This window comes from Anarhichas minor, unplaced genomic scaffold (genome assembly GCF_050575085.1).
Source record: "Anarhichas minor isolate MPS153535 unplaced genomic scaffold, ASM5057508v1 ptg000030l, whole genome shotgun sequence".
Lineage (NCBI taxonomy): Eukaryota > Metazoa > Chordata > Actinopteri > Perciformes > Anarhichadidae > Anarhichas > Anarhichas minor.
In genome coordinates this window covers 2,871,213-2,895,842 of record NW_027466476.1, presented here as the reverse complement: position 1 = coordinate 2,895,842, position 24,630 = coordinate 2,871,213, and the positions used below count along the sequence as shown (strand labels likewise).

Here is a 24,630-nt window from a genome sequence, read left to right as displayed (position 1 = left end):
TTTTTTCCCCAGTAGTGAAAGTCAGGCTTTCATTTGCAGTATGATGGACTGGCAAAGGGTCATGTTTCATATTTGTAACTTTATCATGTTGATTTCTTTTTTTACATCCATATGGCATGAATTAATGTCAATTTAATCTTCTTGCACAATAGATAAATATAGTTCAGTTTATAAATGTGCCAGGAGACAATAGGTCTTCATAGAGGAAAGGTCTGTCTTAAAACAAGACATGCCCATAAGTACAATGGAACTGTTTTTCATTGCTGTATTAGTCATAGTGTTTTAAGTATCCTCTTTGTATTTTTTCAATTTAGTGATAAAACACTGTCATTTTGGATATTATCCTCTTGATTTGTCAAACTCAAACTGCACAACCCTCATATCAGCTTTATATATATATATATATATTTCTTAATTGTTTTACTAGAAACTTGAAACAATTAACTATCCTTCAGATAAAGTGAGGTATGGACTCTAAGCAGGCATCTGAAGTACTTTTTAAAACACTCACCTTATGATTCACCTGCACAATAACTTTATCATAGATCTGTGCTGTACGAGTGTGTGGCAATATATTGTATTCCTATAATGATGTTCTTAAAGTATTGCAAATAATAATACCGTTAACTGTAGTATAGCACACAACACTGCAGTATTGTGTCACCATGAAGATAAGAGCTTTGCTGTCTGCTGTTCCATGTATGAAGAACTCTAAGAAAATGGTGAGTAAGAAAATAGTATCTTCATCATTTAGCTGTATTTTAATATGAACAAGGAAATGTTCTGCAGCCACATGGACAAAGGAGACAGGGAAATAAAGAGACCGTCAAACTGTGGAGTACTCAAACTATAGCACAGAGTTTATTGGGACTTGAAGGACACAGTGGGTTTGGCTTTCACATGCACTCAGCATCACATTAAGAATCCCTCATCGACCCTCTCCTCTCAATCCCTCCAAAATTGTGTATGTCTGTGTGTATTTGTGTTGACGCGTTCCCCAGCAAAACAAACATGACAGTCAGAGAATAAACAAAGTCCTGATGTCTGTGTGGGCATTGTCTGGGAGATCATGCTAACAAGGAGGCACTTCAGTCTAATTCAGAGTCTCTTTTTTTCCATATCAAGTATGCAGAAAAGAGAAGAAAAAAAAAACAGGCTGCTTGCTTGAGATCTGCAAGGACGATTAAAATGACTGCATGGACCAGCTCTCACTACGTCATAAAAGGAAAATATCACATTCTTAAAACAAGCAGAAGAGAGTGAGCTCTTCCTCTCTTTCAATTGGTTGTGCTGCTGCGAGAAGGCCACTTCTTTGTGTGGTGTCTGCGGGATCCTCTGGCGTCTTCCTCTGCTCTGACATGGATGAACTGGACCGATTAAAATAAAATTCTGATGAGATAAACCTTTTACGTAGTCGTTTATACCCTGATTGTTAGATTACGGTTGGGCACAAACAAAAGATAGGCCTTATACATTTGTGAGGCTTTTTTTAAGAGCATGTTAAGTGTAAAGGAGCCAAATATAAAAACCTGTACATGTGACAACAATGGCGATGCAGCTATATGTCTTAAATGGAAAAAAACTCATATGAGAGAGCAAGAACACTTTCGATTCAGACGCAGTAAACAAGCGGTGTTTTACAATATCAGTATAATAATGTGCCCTAATGATCAGAGGTAAAAACAAGTTCATTTGGAGAAGAAAGAGCATGGCAGCTTTAATTGTGCAACTTGTCAGGCTGAGTGCATGTGTTCCTCTCCACTCCATGGGGGACTGTGCAGAAAAATTGAGCAAAAAAAAAAAAAAAAAAAGAGTCAAGATTTCTGTTTCTGTACAGCATATTCATTTGTTTCCACATAATGTCAAATATAAAGTGACACTGAACCGATGGAGACGTCTGCGTGTCGTACGGTGTACGATGGTAACATCAGTGGAATGAGGTATGCAGAAGCGAAAAGGATCTGTCCATACTTACACTTGTCCATGCAATGAAAACACAACACGATTCTCACAATTCTGTCTTTGTATGTCTATCTGATTGTGTATGTATGTACTGCATGTATTAAGCGATATGATAAGTCTGTAGGCTCATATTTAGAGAAAGTGTATAAAACGGATCACATGTTCTAATCCTCCTGTGGTTCTAAATGACGTCTGAAAACCTTGAAAAAACAATAAATCAACATGACAACAGTATCACAAAACTAAACTGTAATCTTTGGCCTGAGCGTACGCAAGGCAATGTACTTTATGTGTTGAGGTTGTTGAGGTGATGTGTTCTGAATGTTTAGGAGTGATATTTGAGGTACAGTATGGGAGGTGGAAATGCAGAGAAAGAAATAAATTACAGTAAGAGTTGTATAGACGTGAAGCACAGAGGGGTGTAGATAGATGGAGAGATACAAGGTACAGGCCAGAAAGTAAAGGACTGGAAATGAGTGAAAAATAAATTCCTTTTCTAGAAAAACAAAAAATTCACCAAGACCCCATCGTCTATTCCCTGTGGTGGTCTCTATTATACAGTGGATCCCCTGAATATTAGCTTGTTTTCTATCCTTTTTTGTTGTCATCAACGTCAGTGGCTCTGTTCTATAGTCCAACAATCCTGAGGGTAAGTAATGTTTGTCCGAATATTTCCAAACGTCTTTGCAACATTGACCATCCCACTACAAATGCCTGGGTTCTCCGGGCCTGGTCACCCCCCACCCCCCACCCCCCATGGCCTGAACATTTAGGCTTGTCTCCGGCTGCTGCTCAGGCCCCGGCTGTGGACCAATCAGCAGCGGGGAAGCCCCTCAGAGCTCCTTCCCTTTGTGTGTGTGGGGCTCCCACACTGTCACTGTGCCACTAGGGGGCAGAGTTGGACATGGAGTCCACAGAGTTTACGCTGGAAGACTGCACACGACTGTGGGAAATGGACACCTCCGGGTGCTGCGTAGAAAGAGAAAGATAGATTTGTGTCAGCTAGTTTGTAAGTATTTATCAATGCGTGTGTGTGTGTGTGTGTGTGTGTGTGTGTGTGTGTGTGTGTGTTCACTTACATGCCTCCTGAAGATCCTGTCCAGCAGGCTGCGTCTGGGCGGCTCTGGTGGCTGATTCCAGTCCAGATCTGGAGGTCTCATCCCTTGAGGCCCAAACACATTCAAATCTCTGAAACACTCAGTTTCAATCATCTGAATAAGAGGAGAGAAACGGACAGGAAAGAGAATATGTGTTGAACTTTGTTAAGTGAGGTCTTCCAGCACTTACACAAACTGCACCGAGCATTTAAAGAAATCATATTAACACACTTACCTCATTCTGCCATGGGATGGAAACACTGCCTGTAGTAAATTTGGAGTAGAAGTCATTGTCAGTTTGGTCCAAATTTACTCCCTTGACTGTGGAGAACTGCTCTATGTCCAAAACATCCTTACAGTACACTGCCCGAGGCTGGGAAAGGGCAATGACCACGGAAAAGACGAGGGTTAAGAGGAAAAACAGAAGACAAGTTTATCTAAAAAGATAATTTACAATCATGGAATTTTACTTGCTTTTGTGGCCACTTCGGACCATTTAAGGTCCTAACAAAATACAGAAAAAGTAGAGTTTCAGAATATGTTTTGTGGGCAGAGAGATCTATTTAAACATGCAGTATGTACTGTATTATACTCACATCAGGCACAAAGGGGGGCTCCACTATTCCTGCCTCCAGCCTCTTGAAGTTGATCTTTTTGAAGAACGAGTGGGCCTTCACACCCGCCGCTACGTCCGCCAGACACCCCAGCCTCTGCTTAGGGTCTTTGGTCAGCAGCTGAGTGAGCAGAAGCAAAGATGAATAATTAAATTAATTCATCCGTCTCTCCATACAAACATTTTTTCCGTCAACGCTTACCATTCTACAGATGGCCTTTGTGTCCTCTGTAAACTTGTCGTTATACTCCTCCTCCTCTTCCTGCACCCTCCTCTCCACCTCCTCCCGTTTCACTCGTTCTTTACGGGCGCGGAAGGGCGATCGCCCGGCGGTCATCTCGTAAACAAGACAGCCCAGCCCCCACCAATCAGGACTCATGCCGTACTTTTCATTGTTTATCACCTCCGGAGCTGCAGAGGAGGGGAAATAGGTTGTTATGGTTTAAAGTTGGTAATTACTCAGGTAAATGTACTCACGGAAATGTTGATTACAGTATTTCTTACCCATGTAGCCCACAGTCCCCACCCTGCCTCTGATGAGTTCTCCCTCAGGCACTTTGATGGCCAGCCCCAGGTCAGAAATACGAATGTGTCCTGCAGCATAACAGTGGTGAGCATGGTGCATTTCATTTATTCAAAGTTCAGTGGATTATAAAGCCTGCATGTGGTTTGAAATTGTCTAGCACAGCAAAAAATGCTGTGCTATGCAGTAACCAGTAATATAAACTGAAACTCACCATTGTCATCTAATAGGATATTCTCCGGTTTCAAATCCCTGCAAATAACACAGCATTTGTTAAAGGACAAAAGTATTAATTCACATGTTATAATCTATAGCATTTAAAAACTTGATGCAGGAAAGTTTTAAATTAATAAAAATAAAAAAATTGAGCTGAACTACATTTCAGAATGCATTTAAGACCGTGTAACATATAGAGTGCTACCTATAGACGATGAATTCCTTGTGCAAATGATCCAGTCCACAGCAGATTTGTGCGGCGTAAAACTGGACCCTGTCTTTCTCGAAGCCCGGCGTGCCCATGTTGTAGGTGTGAAACTTCAGGTCTCCGCCGTTCATGATGGTCAGCACCAGACACAGAGCGTCTTTGGTCTCGTATGCGTACGCTAAGCTCACCTAGAAGAAAAGTGTTTTCTTGTACGTGTTAAGTGGTATGCAAAGTGCTTAGACAAAGCAACAGGCATGCAGATAACCTTCAAACCCTTCTTTTACATTTTCTACTCACAACAAATCTACTGTTGACTTTCTCTAAAATCTGCTTCTCGTTGAGAGCCATGGACTCCCCTTTCCTCTTCTTTATCCTCTTCTTTTCCAGCTTCTTGCAGGCATACATCTTCCCCGTAGCTCTAACCTGGCAGGCACACACCTGAGGCGAAAAAAAACAAAATGCTACGTATCTCTCACATTGCTGTCATTCAAAATCACAATACTTTAAGCATCATCATCCATATTTATTATTACAATCATCATCATCATCATCGTTTCTTACCTCTCCGAATCCCCCCTTCCCCAGCACTCTGTACTGTCTGAATGTGTCTTTAGTGATTGGTTGCCTGACAGAACACAGACACAGCAAAATCCATTAATAGATGCTCATATAGTATCGATTAGGACAGAGATGTTATCAACGGAACTCAATACCATCCTGAGTCTGTTTCCTGTGCAGAGGGTGGGGCCTCTTGTGCGCAATTTCACTTTCCAGACACGGATACAATCAAGGCTGCTCTAAAAGCCTGTTGTTTACTTCTAACTGCCTTTGATATCTGCATCAAATATTTTCCTGCCAAGAGTCATCATACTCCTCTAAAGAGACTTTGAAGGGAAGCGTGACTTTATCCAAGTCAAGTTTCTTCACCTGCCATTTGCTTTGTTCTTCAAACTGATATGATGTCGTGGGAAATCACATCTGACAAGAGTTATTTCATGTGTTTGAATCAAAGTTGCAATGCAACAAAGTAAACTTCAGCAATAAACGTTTTAATTCAATTTACATACATCCGACAATTCCAACAAAAACATTAAACATTTTGTAAAGCTAAAATATGTGGCAGCGCTGTTGTATTGAACTGCATTAGATGGTACGGGTGAACCCAATTAAGCGGCCACTGATTGTATATTCAGTTGTATAATAATAATTTTTAAAAACTAATTTACCTCTCCTATGTAAACGACTTATATTAGATCATTTACGTACCACTCCAGCATCTTCCACTGCAGGAATCGGTCAAAGTGCATGCTGTTCTGGTAGTCCAAGAATGGAGCTGCACTCAGGTAGTCATGGACGGTCCTGGTCCCACACAAAACAGATACAACTGAGAATACAATGCATGCTATAAATCAGTCAGCAATATTTGTGCTGTTTGTTACAAACATTCTTTTCATGAGGTAAAAAAAAAAAAGGCAGCGAGAGAACAGGTGAGAGTCCAACAAACAGGTGAGAGGGAATAACAACAGAGTGGCGACTCACTTGAGGCAGTTGCTGAAGATCTCCCTACATGGGCTGAGCTCGAGGTTCTCTCTGCACTGTTCTGCAAAAACCTCTGCTATGTCTACCCGCTGAGGTGACTACATCAACACATGCACACACACACACACACACACAGTGACATAGGTGCACACATACACAAATACATTACTTATTATTACACACACACTACATCAGACTAAGGAGAAACACACTTAACTTTTCGTAGAGTATCAGCACATTATGCACATGCGCGCTGTGCAAACAGTACATTCGTTTATTTTGTACATTTAATGTGTAAGTTGACTACTACGCCCTTTGTAAGCACCCTTGTGAGTGTTTTTATTCAACATTATTGTCTGTTTAAACAGCACTGTAAAATGCTACTAAATTCACTTTTACTACAAAATGTGAAAGAAAAAAAGATCGAAAAATGTATCAGATAAAGAAACTTACTTGTTTTGAGAGAAAAGTCTTGATGATCTGGTCCCCTCTGCATTTTCTCTTTTCATCAGGTGTCACCTCATAGTCTTCCTAAATAATAAAATAAATCATATCGTAAACATTATTCTACAGCGTTATAAATATCAACAGATTACATGAAAGCACTGAATTGATCAGAATCAGAATCAGCTTTATTGGCCATGTATGCGTATTCATCTTGTGAGCGTCAAGACCCACGTGTCTTACAGAAGATGTAGTTGTGCATCCAAAATGGATTTATTAACAATTACCTAACATTTCTAACTACAGACTTGTTTCTAATTAGAAACCAATTTAACTTGTAACTTGTACATTAATGACTTAAATAACGTTTGTAACTGAAAAATTGATGAACTATCCCCATTCACCTTTATTTGTGATCAAGTGAAACATCAGCAAAAGGACTTTTTCACAACTTGGCAACCAAATTATTTTTAATAATGGTTAATAACTAATCTATAAAGAATATCAACATCATGTAAGCATTAGTTACAACATTATAAAGGGTGACTTAACAGAAAGGGGTACCTATTTGTGCTATATACATAAAAGTGACGAAAAAGAAAACCTTTGACGAAAACAATTTAGCTGAATTGGTTGTGTAACTTGTCAGATAGAGTAGCTGCTGTTTAGTGGTGACGAGGACACACACCTCTCACTCTGTATCTCTGTGTCGCTGTCACTCTCACATAAACATATGCCGCTCTTGGCTTCGTGTTCAACATATGAAGCTGTTGACACAAACAGTTTTGGATGTTCCACGCTGGACATATTGGACTCTCTCGCAGAGGCGCTCTGACGCATTTCGTAGCCAGCACTTTTAACTTCTCAAAAAAGGGGGGAAGCAACATGTCGCCTGTGCTGCACGCTGGCCTCGTTCTATCTGGGGCTTTTTTTCCCAACATGGTCCTGTGTCGCTTGGCAACCACACAGTAAACACGGCGGGATTCCTTGAGGTCCTGGAGTGTCACAGTGTGTCACACCAGCATCACCAGCTTTCCACTACAAAACACACACACACACACACACACACACACACACACACACACACACACACACACACACACACACTTGTATATATTCAGTACATATACACATAAGCTTGGAGCTTTAGGAAAAACAGGCTTTAAAAAGCCACAGCGTCACTGACACTTCGGAACAAAGCCAAAAGAAGACCAGAAATAAATACATACTGCATATATACAAATGTAGCAAACGTATAGGACTATGAGAGACATAGAGAGAGACGGGGGGGACGGGGGGACGGGGTTGAACTGTGATTGCTGCCAAATGTTGATTAACTGAGGCTTTGTTATCAGAGGCTCCAGAGAAATAACACACTCACACACGTACACACACGCATACAGAGTAAATGAGCTATCTGACTCCCACCCTTTGCCAGCGGGGGGTCAGCCAAATGGAAAAGAAGACGCCCCTTTAGCCTTTTGGAAGCAGAGGGGATCCAACATACGCACACATAAAATGCACATACACTTTCTCATGATGTAAGAGAAACCACTGGAACCCCCAAGCGCATTCCTTCCTCTGTTACACCCCCCCCCCCCCCCTCCCACACACAATCCCACACACAATCCCACTTCCACCTAAACACTCGTGTTCATGCTTTCTCATGGCTTACACACTCCTGCTCTGTTTTTTATCATTTTTTGTGAGCACAGCTGGAATACAAACAAACAAGAAAAAACAACACAAAAGGACACCGGACATCCTAGGTAATAACAATAACCACAGTCATAATTACATAAAAAACAACCGCAAATCATTTGTGGCTGCAGGGTCCCTTTTCTACACTAGCAAGACTAACGTTTTTGTGTACTCACCATTCCAAACAAAACAGCCATTTCATTCTTATTGGCAAAAGCTAAGGAGCTTGCAGTTTCAAAGATGGCCCAAAATATGTGAAGTTTACTGCATGACCAGACAGAATGTGTTAAATTACTGATCATAGACTTTGATTACAAACAGGTGAAACATCAGTGAAAAGTTGATTAACTTTTCGCTGGAATGATGGAGACTGTGTGACAGTTATGTATACTCTTCAAACAAACGTCCAAGACCTTATTCTTTAGTGCTGCATGCAGCTCGTCCGCCTCCGCCTGCTTAAGTCCTGATGTGTTCAGCAGAGCTCTGTTGTGTAGGATCTGATAGAAAAGGGAGACTGCCCTGCGAGTAACTGGTTCTAATATATTTATTGCCTCCGGGGACTCGGAGTTAAGCATATGCTTCCTGACATAGTCTGGACTTTGAGAATATCTACAAAACTTGCAGGGATATTGTAAACAGCTCGTAACTTTGCAAATGAGGCAAAGTTCCCCGTAATATTTCATAGTAGCTTACTGCCAACGACAAAGCGGTTACTGCACTGCACACACACACAGACACACACACATAAATGTTTCTGTACATCTGACTGATGAAAAACTAATATACTGTTTTATAGATCTGTAAATGCACGATGTCCAAATTACATAATAAAACAGTTTCTAGTAAACCTCATAGCTGAAGAGGAATCACATGTTAATCACATGAATCACTTCAAATAGCACCTGCCTGGTTGTAATCACCCTCGGGCCTGGTTTATAGCTAGTCTGGAGAGTGGTGAGTATAAAGCTCAACACTGAGTTTGGCCTCATGGATTGCAGAATTAACACCAGCATGTGTTTCGGATGAGTGCCTGTAAGTGGTTTCCCCCTCGCAGAGGGTGATGGTCATTTTTAGGGCTGTGTGGTTGAAGGGGGGGGGGGGGGTTTGGAAGGGGTGGTGTGGGAAACAATGCTGTCCTTTCTGTCTTTCATGCCCGCAAAGATATTCTGGGCATAGATAAAGGGTTAAATGTGTCATGTGGGAGCTATTCGTCTAGACGCAGAGAGAGAGAATGGTGGGGGGGGGGGGACAACAACCCGGGGGAGGGGGATTCCGGCTGGTTGAATAATCACTACTCAGTTTAATTGTCTCCTCTTGCTGCATGACCTAGCATCAAGGTACTTTCAGGCTAAACTGTAATGAAAGTGATTGCACTGAAAAAGTGGATGGGGCTGTTTTCCACACTTGCAGTAATCCAGGAAAGAGTGCTGCTTTTCCCACTGCTTGACCATTCCTGTTTATCCCTTCCTTACACTTTTGCTCTTGTGTTTTTTGGTTTGGGAAAGGATACCAAGTAACATATCTGTTATTAGAACCCTTACGCGTTCCTTAACTGCAGAAATCCAAAGTTTCAGAGGCCTGCTGTTCCTAGTTAAAGCTAGAGTTAGTGAACGGTCTATTCGTGGTTAAATGCTATGAATACAGACACTTTGATGGTAATTATTAAAAGGAAAAAGAGAGTTGATTATTCACTTCCCATATTTTCCTGGGGATATTCCAGGATTCGTAATGGCAAACTTCTGGTGAAAAAACACCCACTCAAAGTGAGTGTGTGTGTGTGTGTATGTGTGTGTGTGTGTGGGTGGGTGTACCAATGCGTCCAGTAGTTGGATGCATCGTTGCAGTTTAGGTCTGGTCTCACAGTAAAGACGAAACAGTAGCCGTCCGATAGGCTGTTTCTCACAGATGCTGACATAGTCCCTTTCTGCAGGAAAAACAAAAAGTACACACACTTTGAAACTCTGCCTTTTGAAACATCAATAGGCACACACACTCTCTTCCGATGAAGGTGAGCACACAAACACCTACCAATGTCGTTTCCCTGCTCAGTGCACTGGCTTATATGGGGGAAGCGAAGGATCTCCTTCCATTTTTTGCTCCTACCCTTCCGCTTTCCTCCTCCACCTGTGGCGACAGAGAGAAAAGCAGAGATGAAAAAATTATACTGAAAGAACTTAATAAAGTTGTCAAAGTTTATTTTCATCAGCGAGGAGCAAACGAAGGCCGAACGGCTAAAGAGAGTAGGAGAAGGGTGGGAGGGGGCTCTCCCCTGAATGAAATCATAGTCTCTCTGTGTGTATATATAATTCATAGATTATGTCTCACTTCCTCCGTAAATCACTCCTTACGCTCTGCTGACTTTCTTCCTGACTCAGTTTTTTTGTGGAACAGTGTGTGTGTGTGTGTGTGTTTATGTCCACACAGACAGAAAGCCTATTCTGACCAGCTCAGTTCCCATCAGAACCCGGGAATTTGCCAGACTGGATTCCACGGCTCTGAATAATCATGCATCAGCTTCCTGCAGCAACGTGTACAAAAGTCCCTTACGTCCACCTCCTAAAGGGAAGCTTTCCATGCAGTCATCCATTAATCCAATTCATCTTGCCTCTCACATTTGACCTCTCAACATTTCCCATCCAAACCATGGTATAATCACCTCTGCCTTTTCCTCTTTGATACTGTTTAAACACAACTGTGAGAACTTATTCCACTGTTTTCCATCCATTCCAGCTTGCTGTGCCTTACGTCATGTTTGTCTCAGTTTTATTTTTTTCTTAATATGCAAAGACTGCTCTAATGAACTGACAGGGATTTCCTTTAACCACTCTCTGCAGTGGAAATTGGCTGCGAGCGGCTGGCCTGATGTGAGAGGCAACATTGAGAGTATGAGAGCAGGAGAAGCATGTGACAAGCGGACATCTTTAGGTAATAACCCAGGAATGCAAGAGGCGTCATGCTGGAGCCTCTGAGGGAAAGCTTTCACAGGTTTTCTCATCAGTTCTTCTGCATTACTGCCTCATCTCTCCCTCCTCTGCTGTTTTAAATTAATCTCAAATAATCTGCGTTGCCTTTCCAATATTATATGATACACTCACTTGGACAAAAACTCAAGGCATTTAAATTAAACTCAACAATGTGAAGATTAAAGACTCAAAATCTGCATCTTTTGCAAGTATTTCTTGTGGCCAACAGGTGGATAGTAACCATTTCAAATATAATGACTGTGCCACAACAGTCTCATGAACCTGAATGTCAGTTTACTTCTTTCTATTTCCACTGAAGAAAAAGTTGAATTCCCACAAAATATCAGGAAAGATTCAACACAGGTTTTGGTCAACGATTGCAGCTTATGTTAGAGCAGACAAACACACTTTTAAATCATTCCTCACACTTTTGATCCACAAAATCCACAAAAAAAGGGGGTTTTGAAGCTTGTAGGAACCCTTATAATAACTTCAGGTAGGGTATGTTTTTAGATAAAGGACCCTGCGTCACCACAGCTGACACACAGAGTGCAGCCATATCACCACGGACAAACACGAAGCTTGAATTTATTAATAGCTCAAGTCAAAATATCCCCTAAGAGAATCATTAACTCCCAGCACCTGCTCCTCATCACCATTACTGTGTAGACCAAACGAGCTAAAAACAGGCACACTTCCTTATTTACTAAGCACCAGTTCTTCTCTGAAAACAGTTAATATGTAAAGCAATGCTCCGCGGCTAAACATCAGCGCACTCTGCTGTGTTGCTGCGTGGTCCAATGTGTTAATCTATTTTAACACATTGTCTGCCGAAAAGCATAACAGGAGAGTCAGCGGAGAGGGTCATATCCCATGGGGGCCACCATGCTAAAAATGAATGCTACTGTAAGGCATTTGTGGATAAAAGTGTCCACCAAATGGCAGAGATTTCCTCTGAAGGGTCAACGCTATGTCAAATAATTGTACCAAACATCTGCGCTCCACCCAGGCATTCAACTTCTATACAATGCTGAGACAACCACAAATAATCCTTGTTTTTCTTTCAGTGTCCGGTTTTCTTTCCTTCTCACTACTCTCCATATATATTTTCCATTTTGTTCTCCTCCTCATCTTCCCCTTCCTCGAACATTCAGCTCTTTTTCTGTTTCCTGTAATCCATCTTTTTGTTTTCCAGACTCTGTTGAGGATTTTCTGTCACCATAACTTCTACATCATCGCTGGCAGCCAATGGCTGACCTCATTTGCCGCTTCAGGCCTATCGACCCCCTTTGTTTTAAGGTTCGACAAGGTCGCAAGTTTACAGCTTTATGGGCATATAAACAGCACATCGTTGTAGATCAGGTTCCCTTCCCCTTTGGCCTTTTGAACACTGAAACAATTATTATTAATATTCTGATGGTCACACATAGGGGTGATGGAATTATCCGGTAGTTCATTGAAAAAAGCAAAGCTAGAGTAAAAAACGTTGATGTTGCAGGAACATATTTGTTTTCTGCACTCTTAGTGAAGATGTTTAATTAAGGAGCCAAATATAGCATATTCATAAAGGCAAATAAAACCTTGAATGTCATTCTTTACCTTTTGTGAAAAAAGTGAGTTAGGGTGTGGGAAAGTTTTAGTGGAGATAAAAACATCCAATCTCTTACCAGCTACCCTGTCAGCATGCAAAATTTGTCGAGCTGCAACAAACTATTTTACTCCAGGAAGGAACATGAGGAACAGCAGAGGCTTGTTTGATGCAAAGACCTGAACGTCTGTACGCAAACACAACCAACCGCTCCCACAAACATGCAAATATCGTGCATAAATTATTCATTTCCACATAAGAGACTCATCCATCTGGATGTAACAAGCAATTTCCTGTCTTTTGACATCTCTGATGTACAACTGTGATCGGTTCACATGAGTTCAAATACTGTGTTGCATTGTTGGTGGCCGTCAGCTGCTGTATATCTGCTGTATATCTGCCTACTAAAAGGGAGATATTTTGGCAAGATTTAACAAACTAAGTCGGGGGGGGGGGGTCAAGTTTACAAAAAGGATTGTGAATATCAACATAAAAGAAAGCACAGTGATTTTAAAACCAGGGTATGAAGCTGCAGGAAAAATAAAGCTTCATCTGTAAGTGTTAGTTATCACTAACTGTGGGTTCATGTTTAACAAAACTGGGCTATTAAAAGTATGAATATGCTCCTAAATGTCGTCCATAAACCCTTTGTACTTGCTCCCTCATTTCTTTCTTTCTCTATTAGACAGTTCTCACTCTTTCATCGTGTGTCACTTACACATGAGTAGAAGTATGCACTGGGCCGTTGGTACCCTGCACACAGGAACTTGTCAGTCTAATTTGTTCCATGAGGGCAGTGTGGTCGCCTTTTATTTATGTTTCTGCTTAACAGTTCTGACATCATGAAGGCATGTCAAGTGAAGCAAAAATAAGGTCAGAGAGGGAACGACATCCGTCTGGCGCGACACCAGGGGGTTACCGGCATCCCAAACATCTGTGTTTGTGTGTGCTCACATTGTTTCCTCTGTGACCTCTCTCTAGTAATGTCCTCGTGGTCAATTTAACACTATCGGGCAGCTCTACAGGCCCCCATCCATCCTAAAAAACTTCCCTGCTTAACTGTGAGGTTATATTCATAAAGTGTTGAAACACAAAATAAACTAGGACATCAACCGGTGTGTATCTCTCTCTCTCTCTCTCTCTCTTTTTCTCACACACACACACACACACACACACGGTCTCTTTGGTTTCAAACACCTCCACTTACACCGTTACTCCAGACATGCAGTCAGATCTGCTGTGGACAACCAGCCGAAACCACATCCTGAAGCTCACGCTGTGCATCTGGCATGTATGTAACAACAACATCTGCAACAGAGTGTGCTGGCAGGAGCACAGTGAATATGTGCTGTTCTCTACACCTACACTCTTCAGAAAGGGAGATTTTGGTAGATTTCTGTGACTCTACGCATGCATCACAAACAACTGATTATCTCTTTCTGATCATCGTTTATTCTCACCTCCTTTGTCTGATCTGTTAAATGTCGGCCTCGCAGTTGAGTCACACCGTGGTGGTCAGCAAGGTACCAACACAGTGAAGCCAACCAGTACCAGACGATAATACAAACGCCTTTGTTCTCTCAAAGTCTCCCTTTTCTTTCTCTCCCACAACGTTCAACTGTTCAATACACGGACATTATTTGTATTAGAGTTGCAGGTAAGGGCGCGCGTGATATTGTGCATGCAAAACATTAATAGTAAATACACAATAAGCAGACTATCAAGCAATTTAAGAGAAGTTTGCATTGGCACTCGCTGTTAAACATTTTGTTCCTGCTTCTCAGAGCTCGGAAGAGCAATTCTTAACAACATACGGTGTCAAGAAACATCTAGATGCCACTGTTTTAGATGTCCATCTCTTGCAAAAAAAGACAGAGATGGAGTTGCTTGAAATAAAATCACACCCTTCCAGATTGTGCTTTTTGTGGGTTGTGCAGCAAGTCCCGTGTTTGCAGGTTACTATGTATACAATATGAGCAGGGATGTAGAGATAAATAAAGATGGAAGATAATCAACTAAACTCTAATATACATCTGTACAAGCTAATGCATTCCAGCCAACATCACGACAATAAATCAATTGTAAAAACCTGTACAAGTTCAGGTTTTTCATTGATTCAACCCTATAGTACATTATGAGGCCTTATTATTTAGTACCTTGATCTCTAAATGTGAAAAACCTGTTGTTAAACAATTTAGGGTTAGCTCTCAGGTTTAGTTTAACAAGTGTGTGTTTGTGTGTGTGGTCTGTGTGTCACAGGAAGCTGAGGGAAACGCTGCCCAGACCTGAGCAGGAGGGGAGGACTATAGCAGGAAGAACCTCTTTGTTGCCCTGCTCGCCATGATGTCATGCCGGTCCCTCTCTGTTCAGCCGCCTTATTATCCCCCTGAACGAGCCTCTCTGTCCACATATTCCTCATTATCGCAATAATAACAGCATAATCCCGGCTGTAACATCTGCTAGCACTCTCAAAACAAACATCTGTGACGTACACCTTTTACCTGGCAACACTCGACTATTCTTTTGGCTGCAGCGGGGGTCACGTTAAATCACTTAATGAAGGCTCATAAACTCAAAATTAGTCATAGACAATAAAGACCGATTTTATCAGCAGTATCTGTGCAGGCGCACAGCTGTATCCCGATGTGCCATTTGTGCTGTGTTGGCAATAACATTTGAATCTAACTTGACCTAACAATGTAGCTGTAAATAGCAGGAAAGCTACATGTTTTTAAGATTGATTTAGACATAAATTCAGTATGTGACATGATGTTCACAGCTACATTTACACAAAGCTTTAAGAAAAAATACACAACTGTGACTATATCCCTGTCTTTATGTCCTTGTAAATATTACTGCTATAAATAGCAACCAGGCCAAGGACAGGAGCAGTGTTAATACAAACCGAGGTGGCCAAACCGGTCCATGACCTCAGAGCTTGTGAGCTGTGACAGTTGCCGCTAGAGTAACTGTGTCCGATTGTGAAGCGTGTTCATATGTGAACAAGCATGTGCGGGAAGGTAACCAGTGTCAAAACTCGCATGCAAGGGCAGAAATCTCACAAAGGCAGCAGAAGGCAGGGTACATATCCTGTCTGGGATAGAGTCATGTGCCACAAGTTTCCTGTTAAATATGGAATGTGAAGGGGGGGGGGGGGGACATTCAATAGACTGAAATGATATAACCCACCAGGCTGTCCGATCAAAGCACCACACACAGCCCAGGGCACGCTGGGTAATACATGCTGTTTGCTCATCCATAAAGATCCAGGAGGACAGAGCATAGTCCACATGAGGCTAGCCATAATGGGGTGCTCCTACGCTCTGACAGTGTTTGTTCACCTCTATAAATGTTTTGATAAGGCGAAAACATTACGGCAAAGTTATCCAAAATCTCTAAGAGGGATGATTTTATTTCCTCTCGTTCGGAGTGAAACTCTGCAGTTACATCACAAGTGAGCAAACATCGAGCACAGTGCTTCCAATGAAAACAAGAGGTCCAACTTATCAAAGTGATGGAACACACTGTGCACTGTACTGTATGTGGATAGATTGCAGTGAACATGTGCGTTTGTACGCGCACAAAAACCCATCTCGGAAATAGGGTTAAAGTGATTACATTGCTCTTCTCGAGCTGTCCTCTCTCGCTGTTCTCCATTTCCTTTTTGTCCTCAAACACATTAACACACACACTCTCTTTATGAAGATGTTTGTTCCACGTCTTGCTCCCGTGTTGACAGTCCATGTTCTTTTGTCCCTGTTATGGCAACATCCCTCAAAAGAACAAAAAAGGGACTTGAGTGTGTGTTGTGGCCTTGACTGAGCTGAACTGCTGAGAGAAAGCAGCTGTTTCAGCTTTTACCTCATTTACCTGGTTTTCTGGGGCATTTTGGACTTACTCATGGGGCAATTTTGTTTGTCTTTTTTTCACTATCATCACAGCAAGCCTCTAGAAAAAGCAGTGGTTGTCTGGGATTTATTAGTTTTTTACAATATTTGATGACAGAAAGTCCTCTCTTTTTATTATCTTCAAATATGTAGCCTCATGTAATTTCAAAATGTCCAACCATATTGTGTACGAGTACACGACTTGCTAGGGATATGTTGAAAAAGTGCATAGTCTAGCATTTAGCTCCTCATACAGGAGACATGAGGGAAAAAGCTTCATAAGCTACATTATTGATTATCCCACGATTAATGCACATCAAATATTTATTGGATGTTCCATTAAAGAGATGTGGCAGCAATGCAGAGCACAGGAAGCAGGTTTCAAGGCTGCGCATGCATCAAGACACGATAAAATGCTGCATGAGTAATCACCTGTATGCCTAACGTGGTGAAAAAGTATATCATCAGTTTGGCTGCTCGGTGCATTCCTGGAGTACTTAAGTAGTCCAGCTGATAAAATTCTAATTTTTTCTACATCCACTTTCCCTCAGCCCACCTTGTCTACTTCCACTTTAAATAATGATCTCCTATATTTCCCAGAATTCCACTCGACAACCCCCGGAGAACAGGCGTGAACTTGTTGCATCCAGCGGAGTTATGTATACTGTATGTGTGGGTAGAGGCAGCAATAACAATAGAGATAGTAAGAGCCAGAGAGCAGAATTTTTCCACTCAAGAAAAAATGAGTCACACTCCTACTCAAAACACGGCGAGCCTTGTGGTGCGTTGATGATGGAGAAATGGGTATATCTGCTACTTTTTTGTTTATTTCTCCATGTAACAACTGGTAGAAAATGGGAAGCCAAGAAAAAGCCCTTGTGCTTTAATACTGAAGAACTCACACAAAAAAAATGATGCAGAAAGGTTTCTTTCAATTTCAACTGAAACTGTGTTGAAAATATCTGAGCAAGAAATAATGACTTTATACCGTAACCTGCATGAATAAGACACAAAATCCAAATTGGTCCAAAAACAATTGGGTTTAACATCTGAAACTAGAATTCCAAATAATATGGAAGCCTGTGTTTACGTATGTCCTGAAGTTGGGAAGGAGGTGCAGCCAAGATGGATTTATAATACTGAAAAACATTGAAACAAGACTAAGAGTATACGGTTATGCTATAGCAACTATGTGAGGCTGTACTTTGTCACAGTAGTGCTTTGAATAAATCTGGATGTCAGCTTGCTAACATGCTGTAGTTACGCAGTTAAAATGCTCATGCTACCATTTGATAATCAGCCCAAAGTACAGCTGAGGTTGATGGGAATGGCACTCGTTTTGCAAGCCGTTGGTCATAAAACAAAGTGTTGGACAAATTAAAATGCTGAGCTGATGGTGCTAGATGGAAATTCAAGGAACCACAAAAATGATTGCAGTTCATCCTGTGGGAAACATAAATCCATAACTCCGAACCAAATTTCAAAGCAATCCATCCAACATAAAATACAAAATGTCAACATGCTGGTGTCAGTAGACTTGGACTTCAAATATTCTAAATTAGAATATTTCAGTCCGGACCAAAGAAACCGACGCCGCTAGTATTTTTTGATGTCACTAACTCAATATTACCAGTTAGCAGTAGGCTAACCCCGACCGCCAGTACATTCTGTTGGGTCTAATATTTAATGTCTAAGTGCTCCTGAAGCATGCATGCCGGGAAGTGAAAACATAAAAATAAAAAAAACTATCGCTTTTATAATCAAACATGAATCACCTCTAAGAGAGCTGATAAATAAGAGAGTCACGAGCAGCCCTGCAGCTATTTGTAACTACATTTCTTACAGGTTTTCTTTTCCGATGCCTTGCTTCTTTCCCGTCAGAAGAACCAAGTGAGGAAACGACAACCTGGTTTCCCGCTCGTGTATTACTCTCACTCTCACTCTCCCCTCCATTAAGGCTCTCTACCAAAGGAAAGTTGACGCCATTATATCATGGCTCCGTCCTTTCAGGAAGATCCTGAGGGAGGAGCACTCCAGGCAAGTGTTTTTGTTTGTGTGGAAGTGGGAGAGAAGTATGTGAGAGTCTACAGGATATTATTCATACTGGCATTACCATTAGCTGACAGGTGAAGGATCATACCTGTGTTGTGTGTGTGACAGTCATGGCTGCAGATTCAAGCAGGCTTATTTCACTAGAATTCTGTCAGTACCAACAACAGCAGCTCCCCCAGTTGCTTCGACTTGCTGTGGCATTGCATGATGGAGCAACACCACCCCAACTCCCCCACCCCCCACCCGCCTGCAGCAGGAGCTCAAAGACACTGTGCACTGTGACCCAAATCGCTTGTAGAGACAAATACCTCATGCCTTTTATCTCATGTTATCTTGTATCTTTCGTAGCTACTTGTAGTTACTGATCAGTTGACAACCCCCGGCTAATCTAAACATCCTCTTGAGAGTGCAATGGGGCCACACAAAATAAAGAAGAAAAGAAAAATCATGATAACATTGTTTTCAAACACAACAGATTACACCAGGACTCTTTGAAAACTGAATCTGGGACTCTTTACAGTCCCATTGCACTTTGGGAGATCCCAAATGATTGGATAGCACTATATGTAGGTACAAATCACGTACAGCTTTTCTCTATGGATTACCCCATTTACACTTCAGCACTGAAATTAGTCCAACATTCATTAAAAAACACTTAATTCTGGAACGATGTCAGATAATTGCAAGGTATTACCTATTACGTTTGATCTTCTTGATAAGCAACAGGCCTATTAAATTACTATTTTTGAGACATGTAATCATACTAAAGCTGCAAATAACCTTTACTTTCATTATAAGTCGACTAATTGATCGGTTTGGTCCTAGTCGGCTAAAATTTCTTTTGACAATTAATACTTTTTTTTATGCTGAATGACTTATTTCCAAGAAACTTGTGAGCACATATCTAGTAAACACAACATTTGAAGTGATGCTTTTGTGTGATTCTTTGTGGAGAAACTCAGTTTTACAGATCTATCGATAAATTACTCCTATAGTGTGCTGATTATTTTCTCAATTAATTGCTGAGTCTATCAGATGTCAAAAAACAGCAAAACAACATCCATCCCAGTTTCTCAGAGTCCAAGGTGACATCTTCGGTTGTCTCGTTTTTCCAAAACTGAAGTCCAAAACTGAAATAATATATTCAGTTTACAATCATATAAAACAGAAAATCAGCTGATTGCCTCACCGTGAAGCTGCAACCAACACATTTTGGGCATTTTGCATGAAAAACTATGGAAACGATTAAACAATTATCCATGCAGATGCAGATTCATTCACTTTTGATCAAATAATTGATTGACTCATTTTTGCACCTCTAAAATTCTACTGTGAGTTTCATCCACAGCATACATAAGCTTTCAAGCAAGGTCCTTCATTTATTAAAGAGACTCCAAAAACAAATAAATATATCACTGTAAAGGGTCACAGTCATAACAAAGTCTTTCAAAACCAACTAGTCTGGTTCTTGGTCTGATGACATTATCTAAATCTGTTTAAGAAAATGATGAGTAAGGGGAAAAAAGTCAAACAAATGGAGAGAAGAGCTGCCATTTTGCCATCATCATCATCATAATGTCTTTAGTACCTGGAAATAAACTAATCCTTCACTACTAAAGTGATTTTACCACAGAGATATCCTTAACATACTGGCTGCACTGTACGAAGCATTTCCCTGTACTGAACTACACACCAAATGTGACAGAGGTGATTTTTAATCTCGCAACCACAACCTCCAAAAACACGACAGCCCCGAAAGCAAAAGCCAGCAGGCATCGGAGTGGAATTCAGTCTAGTAGCCCAAACTAAATAACCCGGCTCTGCTACAGCAATTCAAGAAAGGCATCTGCATGCAGCAATGCAGTTTTCCCCCCCTTACTCTCATTCACTTCGACAGCCGATGACGTTTGTTCGCCTGGCTTGGATTCTGTGACTGCTGCCAGCAAGAGTTGTGAATGGGGAGGCAGACACGCACATTTTAAGTCCAGGCTCTACTGCACTGATGTTGCTCTTGTAAAGGCAGCTGGATTCAGGTTACATTTAAACAAAGGAATTCACCCCCACAACTCTCATCTGCTAACACACACATAAATCTACAGCATATACCCTAGTGTTGAACCGGCAGCTCTCATTGAAAAGGCATTTTCCAACAGAGCTGACTGAAACAGAGAGCCATGAATAACGTCACAGAACTTCCTTTTTGATCTGCTGGATCCCCCAGTTTCCTCAGTTGACAAAGATCATGCAGACAGCAGAGCTTTTTAAGATTTGGTAACAGTATTGCAGCCGTCAGATGATACTCAGATGACCGGGCAGCAGATCGGGGTGTTTCATTTCACTGCATACTCACTCATCATCCATAAAGTATCTTCCGCAGAGACCGGAGAGCAGCTCCACAGGAAGATGGAGCTCGGATGGCAGTAGCCCACTCAGTTTGTTATGTAACAATCAATTTGATTAAATAGCTTATGGGCTGCATCTAACTGATAGTGTATAATACCATTTGGCTTTATGTAAGAGAGCGGTCACTTAACGAGATGGTTCAATATGATGAGAGCTGCTTTTTTTTCTATGGAAATCCATATGAGTTATATTTTCCACTCTGGGATTAACGTGAAATAGCATATTGGTTGTAAATCCTCTTTGATCTTAAAGTTTTAAACGAGTACCAGCTGGTTTTAATCTCCCATCTCTAAGTTCTCTAATCAATGAGAGGTGTCCACAAGGCAAAATCCAGATCTGTACCGTCAGATCTGTCCGACACAGAAGAGCCAAAGAATGATGGAAGTTGGCACAGGGCCTGTTTTGCAGCTCCTGGCCTGGGGATATCAAATCACTCTTTTATTTCTAGGCTTCCCTGCAACTCACACTGTTTTACTGGTATGGAAGGTGTGAGGACGCTGGCATGAAACACGGCAAAGATCGCAGTGGAAATTCGGCCTTGGGAGCATTTGGAAAGAGGATGCAAGCCTCTCGCTTCAGCTCCGGCTTAACACGCACTCGCATATACAAACAGGAATAAACACTCTTTCTTCGCTCCATTCACATCCCCTCACTGTTGCTAGAATGTGAACCTAAAGTGAGCCTCTGTGTAGCACGAGAGTTAGCAGCAGCACATCGGGATCTCTTTGGCACTGGGCCCTGTAAGATAAAACCTCCAATGAGTCACACAGTTAAAGGACACTCACAACAACCTGTGACACGTTTTAATGTGTGCAGTGCAACACATTTGAACTCAACTGTTGATCTGCATTTGTAGGGCCAGTAATCAAGCTGCAGAGAAAGTCGTGCTTCAGCTTTAACTCAAAGAACCTTCTCAGCCCTTAATGTGAATTTGTAAAAGGCCCTTTCTCTCCCCCACACAGTCAAGGCACGGACTGGATGAGCACCGATGGAGCAGCTGGGACAAGCAAGATCTGTCATGGGTCATTAACTGCTCTTATTAATTCAAGAAGCTGAATTCACAAGCCCAGTCGTGCTCCGCCCCCAGAAAACAAAATGTCCAGATCGACCCGCAGGTGAACGCATCCTTTGTTAAGGGTTTTGACAGCATGGCGGCTTCCTGTTTCACTTCATCACTCTGTTAATTCCCATGACTCTCTCTCTGCCCTCTTTGCAGACCAGCCCCCTTTTTCTCCCAAGTATGTCATCATGTGGGATAAATAGAAGGAGCTGCCAGAGGTGCACAGGCTTCTCCTGCGTCACCTCGCAACAGCACAGATACTGTTGCCACATGGAACCACATGCTGCCTGAAACCAAACTTGTGGGTGCACTTGTAAATGTGTGTGCCACAACACTGAGTTAGGCCTATTTAGAAGAATTTCTAGTAAAAAATGTCATAAAATATTCTGAAAAGACATAAGTATGACACATATATTTATACTTGCTTAAGGAAGTATAATGCTGGTGGATTTTTTCTTTAACCCACTTGTTCCCAAAACAGGTTTAGGGACCCCCAGAAGACCCCTGGGGAAAACAGCTAGTAATAACACTATATACCTTTATATTCCAGACTATCTGGCCTTCTCAGACATTGGACTGTTTCTGATAACCAGACTCTCTCAGTGCAGGCCCCATACATCGATTTCAACACCAGACACATCATCAGATCACCGTTCAAATCCCAGCCTCCCGACACGCATTTATTCTCTCTGTGCAAAGAGTTATTCCCTGCTGCACTCTGTGCCTCAGCATGTATAACGTTGCGAAAAAGCGCATTCATTTGCAGAAAGAGAAAGCGGATGTGGGATGCAGACCCCCCCCCCCCACCCCTTGCCTATGTGGGAAAACGCATAGAATCTGTCAAAATCAGTGAGGATAAATAATGATACATGAGATTGATTTAAGGTTAGAATTGATCACCAGACGAATTATTTTAAATGAGATGTGTCTTATTGCGTAAGACGCTTTTTCTGTGGCATCTGTAGGATTTACCTGCTGCTGTACTGAGCCCTACAGTCCGCAGACAGGGTACCTACTGCCGTCATTACGATAATTCCCACCTTGTTCTGCATATTAAGCGCAAACTGTCACACAGTCAGGTCTACTTACTAATTGCAGCTCTTTTATGTGCCAACTTACCCTCTCTTGCTTTTAGCAGTACAGTGTTGGCTACTATGTTCTCCAGCTCCATCAAAAAAAGAAATCCTAAATGCAGAGATTTTTCGGTTCACAAGCTTCTGCAGCGAAAACAACGTCCTTCAGCTTGTATGCAGTGTGTATTTTCTTCACTCCTCGTCAGTATCCAAGCAAATTTCACTCATATCAAAGTAATAATGGATAAAACAGGATGTCATAGATTTGCTTGCAATGTATGCTGGGCATGGTTCTTGTTGTGGGCTGGAAGTGCGGCGTTGCATTTCTACTCCAATTCCCCCAAAACCATTCCATGCGTAATTTGGCTGCGGAATCTCTCCGATGCAGAGAATATTCAAGTCGGAGGCACCAATGTATGCGAACCGGGTCCTTAACAGCGCTTCACCAGGACACTGCTAGCTTTACATTACAACAGCAGCGGTTGGTTGAGCGCTTCAGAAATGACATCAAGCGCGCGCCCCCCCTCCCCTGTTGCTGCGTGATCAAAATGGGTTGGGCTTCTCTGTGGCAGCTGCGTCAAACCAGCGAGAGAAACAACTCCACCAGAAGTGAAGCAAAATTGTCAGCACAATAAGAGCATATATCAGTATTTTTTTCCTGGTAGTGCCCCGTGTTGCATTATAGCCAGAACAAGAAGTTGAAGGCTGCAAAAAGGGGGGGAAAGCACCAACCTATAGAGGTCTAACCAGCCACACCTCATGTGCAGAAGTTCTTCGTCACACATTATATAACTGGACATAGCTGCATGTCTGTGAAATCCTTGTTATAAAGCCAAATGCATGCTCGTTCTTTTCTTCATCTTGGTTTTAACTACACGTTGTCTCTACTGTAATGACACAAATGGGAGTAAAATCCGCAAATGACTGTAGTAGTGAAGATTGAGTGGGAATAAGGGCACCCTCTGGTGGTAGGACTTCTTCATAATTTACTACATAATATGATGGATACATTGCGTTATGCAGCAATGCCCCTTGTTGTTTTGGGGCCCCTGTCAAAGAATGTTATCCTGTTACTTGTGCAGTGGCTCTGCACACTGCTGAGATCAACAGATGATGCCATGAGCCATGATTGAATTGGTTCATATGGCTGCAAGTTTCTATTTCAACAACACTTGTTTGTCATATTCAGGTCAGTAAGTCTGTGTCTTCATGTCGTATTGGTAGCACTTGAGAGAGTAGGATCCAAATTATAGGATTCCAAAAGTTTCTATATGCAACCTGTATTATAGTATATATTGTAT

General features: G+C 41.7%; 1 protein-coding gene across 3 annotated transcripts; it reads right to left on the bottom strand.

Moving 5' to 3' along the window:
- Positions 1-836: 836 nt before the first annotated feature.
- grk5l (G protein-coupled receptor kinase 5 like) lies at positions 837-23,837 on the bottom strand. Of its 3 annotated transcripts, XM_076104689.1 has the most exons (16): positions 23,376-23,837; positions 10,332-10,427; positions 10,115-10,227; positions 6,612-6,689; positions 6,159-6,256; positions 5,886-5,978; positions 5,181-5,244; positions 4,917-5,057; positions 4,617-4,807; positions 4,410-4,447; positions 4,177-4,266; positions 3,875-4,083; positions 3,656-3,793; positions 3,295-3,432; positions 3,042-3,173; positions 837-2,931 (listed from the first exon to the last, which is right to left on the bottom strand). In XM_076104689.1, the coding sequence occupies exons 1-16, from the start codon at positions 23,425-23,427 to the stop codon at positions 2,848-2,850; spliced, it is 1,755 nt and encodes a 584-aa protein (XP_075960804.1). In that variant the 5' UTR covers positions 23,428-23,837; the 3' UTR covers positions 837-2,847. The 3 variants fall into 3 exon arrangements, with proteins under 3 accessions (XP_075960804.1, XP_075960806.1, XP_075960805.1); XM_076104691.1 differs by lacking the exons at positions 10,115-10,227; positions 10,332-10,427; positions 23,376-23,837 and adding an exon at positions 7,291-7,602 and having other exon boundaries at positions 5,886-6,003; XM_076104690.1 differs by lacking the exons at positions 10,115-10,227; positions 10,332-10,427; positions 23,376-23,837 and adding an exon at positions 7,291-7,602.
- Between the last annotated feature and the right edge of the window lie 793 nt (positions 23,838-24,630).